Source organism: Phacochoerus africanus, chromosome 11, assembly GCF_016906955.1.
Source record: "Phacochoerus africanus isolate WHEZ1 chromosome 11, ROS_Pafr_v1, whole genome shotgun sequence".
Lineage (NCBI taxonomy): Eukaryota > Metazoa > Chordata > Mammalia > Artiodactyla > Suidae > Phacochoerus > Phacochoerus africanus.
The window spans coordinates 26,674,254-26,689,750 of record NC_062554.1 but is presented as its reverse complement, the minus strand read 5'-3'; the positions used below and the strand labels follow the sequence as shown (position 1 = coordinate 26,689,750).

The window sequence follows — 15,497 nt, the reverse complement described above, 5'->3', positions numbered from 1 at the left end:
CCAACAAGGCAAGTGAAGCAACTTGCTTCCTGGTCTTCTGCACAAAACAACACATGGCTCACTTGCTCTCCTTCTCTGTCTCCATGTGCCTTTGACACCCCGGGCTACCACCACTGGAGAGCCCCTGGGAGCCACCACAGAGGGAAATGTGCCAGGACTCCCCACTCCTGTAGCCCCCATGCTTTTGAGCACCCCCAGCTGAGCCAAGCAGAGATGAACTACCCCCACTCCCCCCTCCAAGCCCTGCCCAAATTGCAAAGTTTTGCACAAAATAAATGGTTGGTGTCTGCCCTGTGTGTGGGAGTAATTGAGACCTGGCCGCAGAAAACAGAAACACCCAGTGTCATTATTGTCCCTTCCTCACAGTGTGGACTCAGTGCAGCCCTTAGTTATCTTCCTATAAAATATCTTCCATCCACTTCCAGTCCTGATTAAATATTCCTTTGCCAGCTCCCAACATCGATGGCCACAGGACGAAGGCTGGAGTCTTTGGCACAGCAGCTCAGGGCACGGCCACCCAGCCTTATTTCCACCTGCCCTGCAGACCAGAGCCCAGGTGTCCTGTGCCCGCCCTGGCTCTGTGCCACCATCTCTTCTGCCCTCGGACCCCAGCCCTGTCTCCTTTTCTCACTCATCCACATGCAACTCACCTGTCGCCTGCCTTTCTATTTCCCTGCTCCTTTAGACCAACAGAGCGACCTGTCCCACCCATGAGTTTGACATTTACTTTTGTGCTATTGTGGTCCCTTCTGGTCTTTGCACCCAGACTCTGAGCTTGGGGGGCGGGGCACAGAGGGCAGGTGCAGCCTCTTCTTTGTCTCCGCATCTTTCATCTAACACAGAAAGGGTATGTTGAGCTAACACGCATGTGTTCCTTTAAGCATGTTTCTGAATTATTAGTGAGGCTCTGTACATTCTCCACGTGCTGAGAATCCTGAAGAACCACCCGCTGTATGTGGTCCCCACCAGACTGTGATGGGCTTTATCTCCCCAATTCTGTATCTCAAGTGCAAAGAGAGCCCCCCCCCCCACTCTGTTTTCATCTGCCATCCTGCTGCGTGGTCATTCTCTCAGCCGTGCTCAGAGGTTTTAGGTCATAGGTTTAGAGGCTGACAAAGGAGGCGTCCTCAAGCGTTGCCTGCTGTGACCTCGCTCTCCTAAGCCCCACCCTCCTGGCTCTGACCCTGGGAGAAATCCCAACCTCTCCATCTGGAATGGGGCCTTGTGAAATCTCTTGGCTCTTTAGCATTCGAGTTGGACATGAAGCTCTCCTCAGGTGACTGCCTGACAGGGGCACACCACCCCTCCCTTCTCCATTTACTGATCCCCAGGCAGGAGAGGGCACTGGGCTCTGAAAAGACCCAGTGCCCACCCGGCACCAGCACAGATGGCTCGCTCTGCCCAAAAAACACTCAAAGGGCTGCAGGGGAGGGGGTGCCCAGCTTGCATCTGGCTCCGCTGGCATTTCACCACGACCTTGGGAAGAAGCCCCAGTTCTCAGTTCTCGTTTTCCCAGCTGGTAACAAGGAATCCTATAGCCGGACCTAAGCAGCATTCATAGCATATAACCAAATAGCGATGAAAGATATAATTAGGTTCTTAAAGAAACGCATTTTGCATAAGGTGGGGATGTTACTAGGTGAAGATTTCGCACTTATCAGCCATGAATGCCCAGTGTTACTGTCCAGGGAACACATGTGGGCAGTGGTGTTTGTCACCAGAGCCCGAAAGCCATGGGCTCCCCTTCAGATACGAGGATGGGCTCAACTGAGAGGCACAGGCGACTGGGGAAGTGACTGGCTCTGCGTTTTCCCTTTATGACATCTGTGTATTACTGAAGTATGGCATCAGTTGTGCATGTCTGCACCTCTGTGGCATGTGCCCGAGACTGAATTTGTGAATTCCCTGGGAAGGGGGAGCGATGATGTGACAGAGGGAAGAAGCGGGAAAGAGATTTTTTATTTTGCAAGACAGAAACTAGTGACAGCTAATTCAATGATTTTTTTTTTCTTGTTTTTATGGCTGCCCCTAGGCATATGGAGCTCCCTAGCCAGGGATCAGATCTGAGCTGCAGCTGCAACCTATGCCACAGCTGCAGCAACACCGGATCCTTAATGCACTGTGCCAGGCTGGGGATTGAACCTGCGTCCCAGAGCTCCAGAGATGCCACAGATTCTTTTGCACCAACGTGGGAAACCCCTAATTTAACAAATTAAAAAAATAAATAGGGAGTTCCCATTGTGGCTCAGTGATTAACAAACCCCATTAGTATTCATGAGGATGTGGGTTTGATCCCTGGCCCCACTCAGTGGCTTAAGGATCTGGTGTTGTCATGAGCTGTGGTGTAGGTCACAGATGCTGCTCAGATCCTGAGTTACTGTGGCTGTGGTGTAGGCCGGCATCTGCAGCTCTGATTCGACCCCTAGCCCAGGAACCTCCATATGCTGTGGGTGTGGCCCTAAAAAGACTAGATAAATAAATAAAGGGGAATGGATATTGCCTGCCTCCCAGGAGAAATGAGATCGAGAAAGTACATAGACCGTCGAGAGAGAGAAGGGCAGGGATCTCCCCTGGCTCCTTTGGGGAGCCCCTCTCAGTGGCTTTTCTGGAAAGGCTGGGACAGGACAGCTGAAGCGCCCTGCAGATGGCTGTGGACTCTTACTAGAGAAGGCAGAAGGGGGGAAAGATTCAGTCTGGTCTCTGTTCCTGTGTCCCGACTGTGAGACTACCATGTTGGCAGAACATCTGTGTCCCCGTCCCTCCTTCCCCCTCCCCCACTGGGGACAGCAGCTTGGGGTAGGGTGCAATCAGCCACATGTTTTCTGCTTGCCGTGGGTGGTGGAGTCTTAAGAGATGGGTCCAGGGACCTGGTGTACCTTCCCCAACAAAGATGAGCAAAGAGCACATTCATTCCTGTACCTGAGACCTCAGACTTCAATGCGGAGGCTGCATGATACGGGGGGAAGGTCTGGCTTGGGCTCAGGTGCCACCCCACCACTTACTTGGATAGGGTGGACTTTGGGTCATTTGCTGAAGAATCCCCCCGTACTTGCTGTCCTGAGGACCCAGTGCAGTGACTGGTGGAAAACGGCTGGCACACGGGAGGGAGTTGGTCAGCTCGCCTCAGTCTCCCCTCCACCTCCCTCAGGGCAGGATTCGCCAGAGCAAGCTCCCTGCGCGCCCCCAGGATCTGAAGTGTGCAGGGCCCATGATTCATTTTCAGTAGAAACCTGCTAAGTGAATCGTGAGCTGGGCTTCTGTTGACAGGCCACTCCGAAAGCAAACTGTTTGTCAAAATCTGATAGACACTCTGCACAAAGCCAGTGCCAGGGATGGGGAAAGGATCCATGTCACCATCACCACTGGACAAAGACTGGGCTGGCCTGGTGCTGATTACGCCAGGAACATGTGTGCTTCGCTGGGCCAAAGGCTGCGATATGGGATGGAAAACGAGCCTGTCGGGGGGAGCTGGCAGGTTTTCTGGATCGAAACAGGGCAGGCCGGGCCAGGTTGGGCCCGAGCCATCAGCTGGGGCCATAGCACTGTCAAGTTTTTGGGATCCCAATGTCATCGTGACATGAATCACCAACTGGGGCTTGGACAGGCAAATGGAAATGTGATGATGCCCTGGAGGAACTGGGGGACAGCGTAGGGCCAAGCCTGACACATATTGCAAGTTTGGGCCCCTTTCTTAGCTCTTAGCTCTCCTTTAACTGCTGGAGAAAGGCTGGGGAAAAGCTGGGCAGGGGCAGCAACGGAGCATGGATTCCAATCAACTCCCCTCTTCCACACGAAGGAGCACTACGCAGCCAACAAAGATAATAAGACAGAGATACATATGTTGGTGGAGAACTCTGCTCGCTGGCCCATCGGCTCAGTCACCTCTGCTGGGAAGCATCGTCTTGGCTCCTGCCTCCCGTCACTTCGGCTGTTCACGCCACCTTCCCATTTAGAGGAAGGAGTGGCTTCTATCCTGTCCACTTCAGAGCATGGGATTGTTTTTATGACATACTGTATACTTGCATCATTTTTTTTTCCTCTCTTGGTCAGATCTGAAGCATATGAAAGTTCCCAGGCCAGGGATCAAATCTGAGCTGGAGGAGTTCCCCTCGTGGCTCAGTGGTTAACGAATCTGACTAGGAACCATGAGGTTGTGGGTTCGATCCCTGGCCTCGCTCAGTGGGTTGAGGATCCGGCGTTGCCGTGAGCCGTGGTGTAGGTTGCAGACGCAGCTCGGATCTGACGTTGCTGTGGCTCTGGCGTAGGCCAGTGGCTACAGCTTCGATTAGACCCCTAGCCTGGGAACCTCCATATGCTGCGGGTGCGGCCCTAGAAAAGACAAAAGACGAAAAAAAATCTGAACTGGAGCTGTGACCACAGTGGGAACTTCTACTTGCATCATTTTTAACTATGATTTTATTCTAGTTTTCTCCTCTAGTCTCCCTGAAAACAGTCACTGAACACATGTAAGCAACAGCTTGGAAGAATTCACGTTCAGTTCAAATTTTAACGAGCATCTACTGTGGATACAGGACAGGGTGCTCTCCCAGATGAATGAGCTGGGGACAGACGCTCCCGTATGTGGCTCACTGTGACAGAAGGCAGCCTGAGGCTGAGGCTCTAAATGAAGTCCTTATTTTACAAAGAGACAGAGGCATGGATCCAGCCTGTCTGGCCTTCCACTAGAAACCACTTTCTGAAAAGAGCCTCAAAAATGTTTTTTTTTCAATTAGCCATTTGCCTACCAATTCTCTCTAGAACTGTTAAAAAACAAACAAACAAAAAAGATCCAGGAGTTCCCTGGTGGCCTAGTGGTTAAGGATCCGGCATGATCACTGCTGTGGCTTGGGTCCCTGCTGTGGTGTGGGTTCAATCGCTGAGAACTTCCATAAACCAGTGGCATAAAGACAACAATAACAACAGAACAAAAAACAACCAGACCCAACTAATCAGAGGTGACAATACAGTTCAGAAGAGAAGGATGAGGACCTGAGCCACAGCCCTTCTACTGGGCTTGTAGGGGTGATGGCGTGTCACCCACCTCGGAGGCTGTTAAGGTGAAGTCATGTTCCAGAGCCAGCTCAGTAGCGGGTAGGTCTTCTCTCCCACAAACAGCCAGATGGCTGAAACCAATCCAATGTCAAGTTAAGTGTTACCTTTCCAACACCAGGACGAAGGTCACATTATTTCACTCCAAATTACCCAGCGACTGTGAGTCCTCTATGCTCTATATTCACAGCCGAGTCCCTCTTTGATAGACACCCACACCAGAGGGGGAGGGTCTCCTCCTGGGCTCTGTCCAGGGAGCATTTTGAGGGAGCCAGATTAGTCCAGAGAGGATGCCTGCCTGCCAGGAACCAGGCAGGTACAGGAAGGGTGTCGGAGCCAAGCCCACACTTGATAAAAGGCTACAGAAACAGGAAAGTAGCAACAGTCTTTAAAGGCAAAAAGCCCCTTTTATCTCGTCATCATTGAACTTTGTATATTTTAAGAAAGGGATTTCAGAGCGCCTGATTTATTTCTCATTCGGGACCTGACTCCTGATTACGAAGATGCCAGACAATCTAAAAGACAACCAACCCCCTGTGGGGCAGAGGGCCCGGCCCGGGATCCAGGGCAGAGGCCAGAGCTGGGGGGCACCTCATGCCAGCGGCCAGCACAGGGTCTGAGCCCGAAGGCATGTGGGTCCTCCAGCTGCCTTCCCAGAGCGGACCCGCCGGGGAAAGAGCCCGGGGAGCTGCCTTTACGCTGCATGCAGGCAGAGATCTGAGGCCCCCAAAGAGAGGAATCCCTTTGGGTAGAAGGCAGGACAGGTGAGAAGCCAAGCTCCCAACCCCTCTGCACTTTTCACTGCAAGCGCACAGACTCCTTGTCCAACAGACCCACGTTCAAACCCCGCTCTACCATCTTTCCCATGTTATTTGTCCAAAGGCTGTTTGAGCCTCAGTTTCCTTGTCTTTAAAATGCGGATGACCAGGTTGTTGTGAGAACTGAAGGCAGGAATGTGTGCAAACCACACCAGCTGTCACCAGGGGCCTAGAGGGGTGCCCCTCGCTCTCCCCTCTCTTACATTTAGGAAGCTCTTCCCATGCCAGGGCCAAGGGCAGAGAGGCTTCCACTCACGGGCCTGACTAGAGAACACTCTCCCCAATGGTGTTCCCAGGTCACTGTCCCCTTGGGAGAGCCCTTTGCTCAGGGACTCCGGCATTTATTCCGTCCTTCTGCTTCAGCCCTGGAGGTTCCCACCTGAATGTCACCAGTGTACCATGTGATTCCTGCCACAGCCCCCACTTTTCCTATGACCCCAAGTCACGAGCAAGGCAGCAACATCTGCCACGTCCATCGTAGGGCACAGAGATGCGTCTGACTCCAGCCCAGACTCGGGGCCGAGGCTATGTGGGTTAATTCCTGAGTGACAGTGGTCACCGGGAGGCCTGAACTCAGGAACGCCTGAAGAGGACACTTAGATGTGATCCAAGCGGCCACTGCCTCCCAGGCCCACGTCCCTGAGTTTCCTCTTTCCTTATTTATCCAGAGGGGCAGGGCAGGTGCACGGCAAGCTCCAGTGATCTGCACGACTCACTTTCTCCTCGGAATCAAGAGCACGTGTTGGTGCGAGCATGGGGCCAGCGGGGGTGCACAGATGCCTCTGGAAGCCAAAGAGCAGGTGAGGCCACCTCTGGCAGTAAAACGAAATAAAATTCAACAGACATTTCTTGAGCACCCAGTATATAAGTCCTTCGGCAAAGAAAAGAGCAAGCGTGAGGGAAAGAGCCGTTTTATCCATTTATTATATACAATATTAAGGCACACGTTTAAGCAGCAAAGAATAGGCAAATCTTTGGCTGACCAACAGTCTCAGTGTTTGCTCTGGGGGACGTGGACGTGTTCTTGGGCTTCCCCACTCTGTGCACAGCCCACCCGGCTGTGCAGTTCTGTACCCCACTTTTGACACAGACCAGCAACACGAAGATGCCAAGACGTGACATCAGAGTCCGCTGGAGAGAACACAGCACCCGGCCACCAAGCACGGTGACCTCACACACACAGGTGGGAAGCGGGGTGGCCCCCCTCTCCCTCCACAAAAGAGGAAAACACCTGAAGTCAAAGAAAACCACTGTGGATCAATCTGCTTACATTCCGTTCGTAATAAATACTTGCAGGTGTCTCTAAGTGAACAGAACCCTAGGCGAGTAGCATGTAAACACAACTCGGGGAGCTGATACAAGAGAACGCCGTATATGTACTTCATTATATTGAACACAATATTGTAACTCTGTGAAGCAGCACAGTTTCATGACAAAGAAACACCTCGATCTTAGCCTTAATATGACAATAACATGCACTGAAGTCTAACACGGTTTTTACACAACTCCTACCAGAGGCTTAGCCTCGTGAAGATGTGCTGACATCTGCATGAATGCAGAGATGGGGACATATACAAGGCATAGCAAGAGAGCAGATTTTTAAAAACGAGTCCACTGGAAGTTACAGGTATGAATGATGACTGGCCTCCTCTAAAGCGTCACTTGAGAGGCGCTAGGAGTCCAAAGACTCAGCTCCGGGAATATTTTAGGGGCTTTTTTTTAAAGCTAAATGGATGTGACTTACCTTAATCTCCCATCTTTCTTTATCCAAATGAGTGACTGATTGGGGATTATTTCCAAAGGTTAAAGCCATCCTTAGAGGATGACGGTTTCTCATCTCTAAAGATTCACAAAAGGAATGTTGTAGGCCCTCCTACATCATTCTAGTAGAGGCGTGTGCCAAGTGCTTCTACTCGGGCAGCACAGCAGTCATCAGCATTGTCTCACAAAGGGTCACCTTTTAGGGAAGGTGGGTGAGACGGGACACCTGGATCTTCTAGGTATGAAGACAAGAAGCTCAACATGTGCCCTTACGGTCGCACCTCATGGGTCTGCACTGACCCACACGTCTCTCTATACCATTTAATTCCCAGACGAGAAGAGGCAATACTACTTCAAAGGAAGAGACCAAAGCATTGCCCGTGAGTTCCAGAAGAAATGCGTTTACTGAAATGCCGACCTTTCCCCGCTCCCAGCTCATCAGCTTCTGGTAACTTCGTCACTACTCTGCTGGTCTCCCCCCGGAGCCACACATCGGAAGCAAACCCATCAGACAATCCTCATGTGGAAGGAAGACATTTTAAACACACGAATTCATTAGCTAGAAAAAAGGAAGAGAAAACCCAGATTTGTGAAGCACATGCCGGATGCCTCAGGCGTCAGGATGGGAAGAAGGCAACTGGGGGCTGGACATTCAGTGTTTAAGAACAGTCACCGGCGCCCTCTGCAGTGCAGACCCGCAGCAGGATTTGGTTCTGGAAAACACACCTCTTTGCACAACATCTGGCCGTTTGTGCTTGAGCTCCCTGCCTCGAGACCTTTCAAAGCCCCATCCGTCCTCCACCGCCTCCTGGAACCCTGCCTCACCTGACATGCACGTTCACATCCATCTCTAGGAGTCAGGCTGCCGTAGGGAGAACCTCTCACGCCCTCAGCCTCAGCATCATGAGGACACAGGAGGCTGAGGGCAACCCCGGGGGAGAACAAACAGGAGTGACGGCCAGCTTCTCTGCACAGGCCATTCTGTGCAGAGCCACCGAGTTCAATGTTCCATGTTCACAACCCAATGGGAGCAACTAGACAGACAACCCCAGCTCTCTGCAGTCAAATGCACATGCGTGTTCTAAAGATTGAGCCCTACAGGATTGAAGAGAGAGAGAAAGGCCTCCACTCTCTGCCCCGGGGAGGACGTGGCAATGCTGTCCTGCTCACCTGCTCCAAGCACGTGGAGCATGACACCAGGGTTGGCTTCCAACCTCCAGGAAGCAGGAGAAAGGCTGAGAAGAAAATGCTACGGAAAGACTCTGTACATGCTCTGAAATTAGTGCTGGAATCTAGCAACATCTCCTGCTTCATATGGAATCCAGGGCAGCACGTGGAAACCGTCAGAGGACACATTCAAGGAGGAAGCAGTCAATCTGGCACACGGTCACCCAAGGCCTAGGTTACCTATTGCCCTGAGACAGGGCCCATGAGTTCCCATTCTGACACCAGTGGAAAGTTCTAGAGAAGGTCTGGCCTCTGGACTATGAGCAGGTGCTTTTAAAATTGATGTTGAGGCCCTGCTTACATCGGAACAGGAAGATAGCCATCTATGTCTGTGTTCATGGGCAAATCTAGGAGCTCTGGGCTTTAGTCCTATTTCTTAGCTCCCGAGGGAGTGGGGGCAGGTGCGTGTGTGTGTGTGTGTGTGTGTGTGTGTGTGTGTGTGTTCGAGCACATGGCATGCAGGGGACAGAACAGATCAAGATGTAGCATGGAAAGATGGTTAGCAACCCCAAGTCAGAGGCAGTCCAGCCTGTGATGAAGGCACAGCTCCTCTCCCAAACTCTTGGTTCAGACCCCAGCTGCTTCTAGGAAAGAACTTGACCTCCCTGAGCCCCAGCTTCCTTCTCTGTGACATGAAGAAGATAAACTCAGCCCTGCTTGCACGTGGTTTGAGGACTCACTACAGGGTAGTTACAGCAGCGCTTGCATACAGTTGGCACTAAAAAAGGGAGCTGGGATTATTTTCTAAAATCCAGTGAAATAATGTATGGTCAGCTGCCGGAAGGCACAGAGGAAGTTCAGTATCTGCATTTCTCCTACAGGCATGCAGGGCTTCCAGAAAGCTCTGAAAATGGAGAGTGTCAGGGCCCCAGCTGGGCAGGAAGTCTGCCTAAAAGAAGACATTTCAAAGCCGTAGATCCCTTTTTGTACAGAGGAATCTCGGCAGGTTAGAGGGGAAAAAAAAAGAAAGATTCACAGAGACGACCGCACAACTGAAAAATGGTGACATCTGTGTTTGCCTTCTGACAACTAACACACCTGGCACCTGGTGGGGGAGGGGAGGTACCAAGGAGAGCAAGTGCCCTCGTGCCTGAGCCGCCAATGAGCATGCTGGGTGGGGCATAAAGATAGGCTTTGCCTGAAACTGGGCTCTCACCTCACCCATTTCTAGGGGACACAGCCCACGTCTGGGGTGGCCCAGACACGGATGGTGGGGACTGGCAGAGGTGCTATGTCGTCCTATTTCTAAATGCTTTCTTTCCTTCCTGGGCCGCCCCCAACATGATCAGGGGTCAAAATGTCCTTAAGAGTGAGGTGCCATCGACTGACCGTCATCACCTAGAGAAAGTGAGGGGAAACAGATTGGGATGGGGAACCCTCTGCCCCCTCCCACCCCCATGTGTCCATACGAACCCTGCCCCCACACCAGCCATGAGGCCTCCGCCCTTCCTCCTTTCACAGCAGGGCAGGGCTTGAGAAGCATCCATTCTGCTTACTCTGACCACTGGGTAGCTCAGAGACCCCCTGGGCAAAGCCATTCGTTTCCTTTCCTCCCTCCCCTCTCCAGCCCCACCCTCTGTCTTCCTTCTACCACCTTGATTTGATGAGGCTATCACTTCACCCAGGTTACAAAGACCAACCCTAGAATGAGCTACCCAAGCAAAATCTCCTAAGCGATGTTGTCTTCAGGGCTCCATTGAAGTTGGACTTGAAAAAGCCTCAGACCTAGGGTGTTTTTTTTTTTTTTCCCTCTTTTCCCCCTCCCTTAAGCATGAGGAAAGGGACCTGGAGGGGGGAGAAACTCTCAGGACCCTTCAGGAGCAACTGATGGCCTGACTAGCTTGTCTTCTGCTCCAGCACCTCCTAGATTCATAAAGCAAGCAGACGACTGAGGAGTGAGATGGAAAAGCCCATCGCACACGGCTAAGAGGCCCACCACCTCGCCTGCTCTTGGCTCTATGATTTTGGACCGAGTCGTCCTAATCTGAAACCTTGAGAAACCTGATCGCCCTAGAGATAGCGGCTTGGGCGGTTACAAAGCAAGTTCCCGGCGGGGCCGGAGCCCAGCGCTGCCACGCATGCGCAGTCTGCACTCACCCCAACGGCGCCCGGAGGGATGCTGGCGGCGGGCAGAGCCGTGGATACGAGCACGAGCCGGGAGCAGCAGAAAGCCCACGAGGTGCCTGGAGGGTTTCTGGATGCCACCAAGGCAAGCGTCACCTGCTTCCTGGAGTACAGTCCTGAAGGGCCTACCTCAGCAGGGCAATGAGCTGGGGATAGCAAACTCCACGCAAGAGCTGATGTGAGAGCGAACATAGTCGGGGCCGTGAGCTTATTGCAAGACATCTCAGCGGTCGAGCATCTTCCGCCTCGTCAGACCTTAACTAGTTCACAGTCAGAAAGAGGTTCATTGCGGTAGCCCAACTCCTCCAAGGTGGAGGGGCAGCCAGGAAGCTGGCCTACGGCTTTGTCCCTCTGGCCACTATGAAACACAGCAGGAACGATGGCCGTTCAGAGACTGCTCTGATAAACCCCAGAGCTAAGGAATTCTGCCATGGCTTAGTATAAAAGAAAACAAAATGAAGGAAAAAAAGGTTAAAATGAAAGAGAATGAAGCAGAGACAAAAATGAACTCAGAGAAGGGTAAGCACCACGACCAGAAAGCTCCCCAACTGCTTAGAAAATACTGCTCAATCCAGAAAGGCTGAGAAGCCTCAAAAACTCCTGAAAGTCCAAATCAAGGCGGCCCTTTAAATGCCCCATCACCCCGCACATTCCTCCTCCTGCTGCACCCACACGCATTCACAGACACCCTATGGAGCACACGGGTGATGGATGGTACATTATGTCAAGATGGACTTGGAGATGTCTAGGAAGTTCTTCTTAAAACAAGCTAAGATGCAAGGAGAAGGGGCCTATTCCAAGGGAGATCCATGCTCAGGTTTATCTGTTTATAACTAGAAAATGGGGGTACACCGACCCTCCCCAAGAGATACATGTTCTGTACAATGAACAATTCCATTTCCTATGTCTTCTTTGTTTCCAAACCTACACGCATCTTCTCTCTTCCACCACATGCAGTCAAAATCCATGGCAGTCTCTTCACCTTCTGTCATGTAGGTCTCCTGTGTTTTTGTTTAAAACGTTTATAAAAAGTGTTCTCACTAGTCTGAAATCCATGTCAGCTCAAATCGTTCCTGATTTCCCATCCACAATCTCTTGATCTTTCTCCTCTCTCTTTGCCATGTTCCTTGTTTGTCAATGTTCTGTTGCGAAATTCAACAGGGATGCCGGTGTTAGATGAGAACTTCCATCATCTCTCCGTCGGGGAACTCGGGCTTGTGGAGCAAGCTGCTGATGCGGCCTTTGTGGTCAGGTGACTTCGAGTGGCCAGGAGAACTCTCTGCCAAAGAGAGGGACACATCACCAGCCTGCTTCCCAGCTCTCTCTACAATGGAACCATTTTAAGCAGCACCCTCACTGCCAGCGCACACAGGGAAGGCCATAGCGCCCCGCCCAAGGGGGACCAAAGTGACATGACTGGCCCTGGGCTTCGGACACAAAGCACAGGAGCAGGACATGGTGGGAGACGTCCGAGTGGGTGGCGGTGGCATCGGGACTTTGTGCAGGGCCCTCCCGCCTGCTCTCCCCTTCCTCTAAAAATAATCAAGTGCATGCTCGCCTCGAGCCAGGTCCTTCCTCAGCAAAGGGCACCCCAAGAATTAAATCTCCCAAAATTGACAACACGGTGTTTACTTGTCTTTTGGAGGATGCAAATGAGGAACCCCCAGGAGGAAACAATTCCTGTAGGTCCTCAAGAGCCCCACATCCTTCGGAGGATTCCTGAAGAGGGTGCGCCTCACCCCACGACTAGGAACGGTCCGAAGCCGAGTCTACTCTTCCCACGGACACAACTGGACTCATCACAAAACTATCATATAGCTTCTCTTAAATATTTGAAAGCAACTGCTTAGTCCTGGCCTGAGTGCTGGGCCAGGCCACCTACTTTGCAGTTAAATCTCCCTTCTCCTTCAACCAGGAGGGACCTCTGACCCCAAAGCCTTGAGAGTAAACTCCTCAAAGGCAAAGTCTTTGTACCTCCTCCTCCTGATGGACCGGACGCCTGATACCAGCTCCCACCCCGGGGAGGAGGGGGCAATTCCCTAACATCCCTCGAGGGTCCATTTTCCCACCTCCCAGGGGCAGACTAGTGACAAAGCACGCCCTAAGAGAGCAGGTGCAAGTTGTGTGCTCCTTTAAACGGAACTAAATTAGAAGTCTCTATACACATTTTATTTCTGGAATAATGAAGAGCCCCTGGCCCCGGTGCGTCAGGATAGCCGTAAGCAGAAGAAAACCCATCAAGTGAGAGTTCAAGGGTGCCCCTGCTCCCTCCCCAGCTCAAGAAACGCCTTCCACCGCCCAAGACCAGGCAGCTCAATGGACCCTGGGAGTGTGAGAGGAGGCGGGGACCTCGTACCTGGTTTCTCTGCCGTCCCCTTGGCCGCTGGGTGCTTCAGGACTGGGCTGTTGGAGGGCGTCCCGCTCAGCCGGCCGCGTGCAGGCAGGGAGGCCACGCTGGGCCAGAAGAGCTCGGCGCTCTTGTCCGTCTGTGTGCTGCTGTCCTTGCTGCCCGTCTTTGAGTGGGCACTGCCAGCCGAGGTGGCAGGGGCTGCGGGGGACAGCGCTGCAGCCGGCGGGGTGGGCAGCGTGGGGGCAGAAGCATGCTCGTGGTGCTCCTTCCCCAGCAGCAAGCCTGAGGGTGAAGACCAGCTTTTTCAATGCCCTTCCCGACAAACAAAACCCAAACCAAGAGAAACCTAGTCTGGGGCGGGGAAGGAGACGTCAGGCAAACTGGGCACGACATGGCGTGACAACGGATAGGACACAATTATTCTCAGGGTGCTGGGGAAGAACAGAGAAGAGGTGCCTTTGACGCAGAGGGTCCAGGGGTTGGTGGCCAGGGGGCTATCATGGGTGGCGGCCACGTGCTTAAGAAAACCTGAGGGCCTCCCTGCTCCAGACATGTCCCCTCGGCCTGCTGCTCTGCTGAAATGCCCCCAACGTCACCCCAGTCTTGGGAATGGACTTGGGAATGGTCACCCGCAGGCTGGGGTCAAAACAAACATGCTTTCTGGTCAGGGCAACAGAGACAATATCATCAAATACTCCCCCCAAAGAGATCTTTGCCGTGGAAAGCCCTGTCCTCCAAGAAGAAGCCTGCTGGGCTCCTGGGAAGGGCTGCTCAGCCCTCTTCTCCTTCCCTGCACATCCTAAGAGCAGAGAGGTGGCAGGAGAAGAGGCAAAGGGAGGCGTGATGAGCACGGCTGTCCCTTTGCTCAATGCCTTCCTGCCAAGCTGACGGGAGAGCAAGAGTTAAAAGAGTGAAACATGGCCCGTGTTGAGAAAAGTGCCAGCCCTCCGGGCCACCAGCCTGTAGAAAATTCAGGAAGCACAATCAAGTGTCTGCTCGCTTATTTTAATGAGCCAGCAATTCATTAAGTCTCCTCACCAGGGCTATTTCAAGATGCCCATTCATTACATGACATGACTCAGTTCAGTCTGTGTAGAGCAATGCTTCTCAACATGTCACGTGCATGTCTATCACTTGGATATTGTTCAAATGAAGATTCAAGGCAGTGGGTGGGGCCTGAGATTCTGCTTCTCTAACAAGCTCCCAGGGGATGCTGGTGCTGCTGGTCCACGGACCAGACCTTGAGTACCAAGGGGCTTTGGCTGGGTGTTTCACACACATCATCCCACTGCATACTGCACGACACTCCTAGGTCCTGTTGTTCACCTTTGTCTTGCAGAAAAGGAAGTGGACGCTCAGAGAAAGTACTGTCTGGATGCTAAGAAGTAGTGGAAGTGGGATTTGAACTCGGCTGTGCCTGCCTTTAAGTCCACCCTGTGTTCTTTCTGCCTCATCACCCTGCCTGTCAAAGCGCCACCAGAAAGGAGTATATTGTCACCTCTACCTCCTTCCAGAGGCCCGCAGGCAAGAGACAGCGGAAACACTTTACGGACTGTGCCCTGGGACCTGCATGTGTGCCTCTGCCTGGAACCTCAGAGGGTCCCGCTCTGTTCTTGTGACACATGGACACCAACGAGGAGGAGGAATGCTAATGCGGAGAATATAGCAACTCTTTCTGCAGCCAGTTCCTCTGGCTCCAGGGCCTGGCTGGGACACGACAAAGGCTAGGGGTACAGACCCTAGATGCCTGCCTGGCTGGAGGTCACAGACTGGCCTCTGCCAGGGAGCTTTCTGTCGGCGCTGGGCATCCCCTATCAGGTGCATCTGAGCACCGCTCCCCAGGTGTTCTAGCTGGGGTGGGGAGTTAAGTGTCCACGAGGGTCTTTGAAGATCTCAGCTGCCGTCCACACACGTCCTCTTTGAAGTGCATTTCCTTGGAGGGCAGGGGCTGCAGAAGTGACCCATGGGGGGACCTCAAACAGAGATTCTGGCTGGGTGACTTTGATCTCCCCAACTCTGTCAGATTCATACTGCAAGCTCTTATCCCTCTGGCATGAAGCAGCCAAGCTCCTCCGGGGTTCTGTGCTGAGGAAAACAGGCTCTCAGCTCCACAGAGAAACAACACACTCTGACCTGTGGAAATGCATCAAAGAAGGGCCAGGCCCCTG

General features: G+C 52.6%; 1 protein-coding gene across 5 annotated transcripts in view; it reads right to left on the bottom strand.

Moving 5' to 3' along the window:
• Positions 1-6,773: 6,773 nt before the first annotated feature.
• Positions 6,774-15,497, bottom strand: part of AMOTL1 (angiomotin like 1) — a 167,423-nt gene continuing 158,699 nt past the window's right edge. For all 5 annotated transcript variants that reach the window (XM_047751812.1, XM_047751811.1, XM_047751814.1 and 2 more), the window contains 2 exons: positions 13,336-13,611; positions 6,774-12,258 (listed from right to left, as the gene is read on the bottom strand). In XM_047751812.1, coding sequence (XP_047607768.1) covers positions 12,152-12,258; positions 13,336-13,611 — 383 coding nt within the window. In that variant the 3' untranslated portion in view covers positions 6,774-12,151. The remainder of the gene's footprint in view (positions 12,259-13,335; positions 13,612-15,497) is intronic.